The following is a 1,531-nucleotide window of genomic DNA, read 5'->3' on the forward strand; positions in this document are numbered from 1 at the left end:
ATTTTATTTTATTTTATTTTATTTTATTTTTGATTTTATTTTATTATTTTATTTTTATTTTATTTTATTTACTTTATCTATTTTTAATTTAATTTTAATATGTCATTTCATTTTAATGTCATTTAATGTCGTTTCATTTTAATGTCATTTCATTTTAATGTCACTTAATGTCATTTCATTTTAATGTCATTTAGTTTATCTTTAAATTCATTTATTTTTATCTTATTCTTTCCATTTCATATTATTTTAATTCATTTCCTTTTAATTCATGTTAAACACTTTAATTTTTTAATTCTTTTTTAAAGCGCTTTAAACTTTTCATTTCTTTTAAATATTCTTAACCTCTTTCTATTTCTTCTAAATATTTTTAATTTCTTCCATTTTTACACATTTAAATTTCATTTTTTTACCTCTTTGCGTTTTCCTCTCCACTTACCTCATCCTTTATTTCAATTTCATTTTAAAATCCTAATTTTAATTTCCGTCCACTTAAAACTTTTCCGCTTCGGGTTCCGCTTTGAAATTTCTCATCGAAATTTTAAATTACTTTTTTTTAAATTTATTTATTTTTTTTTTTTTACGTTCTCCTGATTTATTCTAATTTTCCTCCTGGTTTCTTTTTTTCGAGGCAAGAACTAAACCACCCTTCAAACACAACCGGCCTCGAGGCCAAACCTCCTCCCTGGACCCCAAAGGACCTTCCCCCCGCGATGCCGACGGCCGCCCTCACCGTCCCTCCCCGGTCTCCAATTTTTCATTTCCACTCAAATTCCCAATTTTTTTTTTTTCGGTTTGTTGGGTTTTTTTATTATTATAGTTATTATTATTATTATTACTACTATTATTTTGGCCCCCTTTTTTTCCTTTTTTCTTTTTTTTATTGTTAAATTGCCCCTATGGAATGTGGCGGAGAGAGAAGGGGGGAGGGGGTGGAGGGTTGACTTTTGTGTGGCCCTGGCGGACGCCGCGGGGTCTCCGTTAGATCTCGTTGTGCTCTCCGATGCCGCCGCCCAAGTCGTACTCACTGGAGCGCGGCGACATTCCCAGGTACTGCTTCAGGAACTCGCTAAACCTCTTCTGGTTGTTCCACTTCCTCGCCGACTTGCGGACCCCGATGAAGCCCCCGTACCGCTTCTGCACCCCCTTGGCCGCCGGCGCCGCTCGCCAGCCCATCCCGAGCCGGCGGGAAATGTCCTCGGGAGGCTGCGGGAAGGCTCCCGGTGCGGCTCCGTCGGCGTCGCGGCGCCGCGAGGGGTTCTCCGGTGCCACGCCGGGCCACGGCTCGGCGGCGAGGTCGCGGGCGCGCGGGGACGCCCGGCTGGCGGCGGCGCACAGCTCCCAGGTGGCCCGCGGCACGGCCTCGCCCTCGCACTCCAGGATGCAGATCTGGGAGGGGGAGAGACAAGGGGGTGGGTGTCAGTTGAAGTTTTGGTGTTCCCGGGAATGTGGGATGTCCCCCGAATCGGGGACTTGTAGGGTGGGTTGAGAGGGATGGGTTGGGTTGGGTTGGGATGGGTTGGGTTGGGTTGGG

General features: G+C 43.7%; 1 protein-coding gene across 3 annotated transcripts in view; it reads right to left on the reverse strand.

The window, feature by feature from the left end:
* Positions 1-520: 520 nt before the first annotated feature.
* The window catches only part of PNOC (prepronociceptin), a 10,901-nt gene continuing 9,890 nt past the window's right edge, over positions 521-1,531 (reverse strand). For 2 of the 3 annotated variants that reach the window (XM_017830501.1, XM_017830502.1), the window contains one exon: positions 521-1,386. In XM_017830501.1, coding sequence (XP_017685990.1) covers positions 979-1,386 — 408 coding nt within the window. In that variant the 3' untranslated portion in view covers positions 521-978. The remainder of the gene's footprint in view (positions 1,387-1,531) is intronic. The other variant, XR_001877324.1, reaches the window with a different exon arrangement.

This window comes from Lepidothrix coronata, unplaced genomic scaffold, assembly GCF_001604755.1.
Source record: "Lepidothrix coronata isolate B3197 unplaced genomic scaffold, Lepidothrix_coronata-1.0 Scaffold179, whole genome shotgun sequence".
Classification (NCBI taxonomy): domain Eukaryota; kingdom Metazoa; phylum Chordata; class Aves; order Passeriformes; family Pipridae; genus Lepidothrix; species Lepidothrix coronata.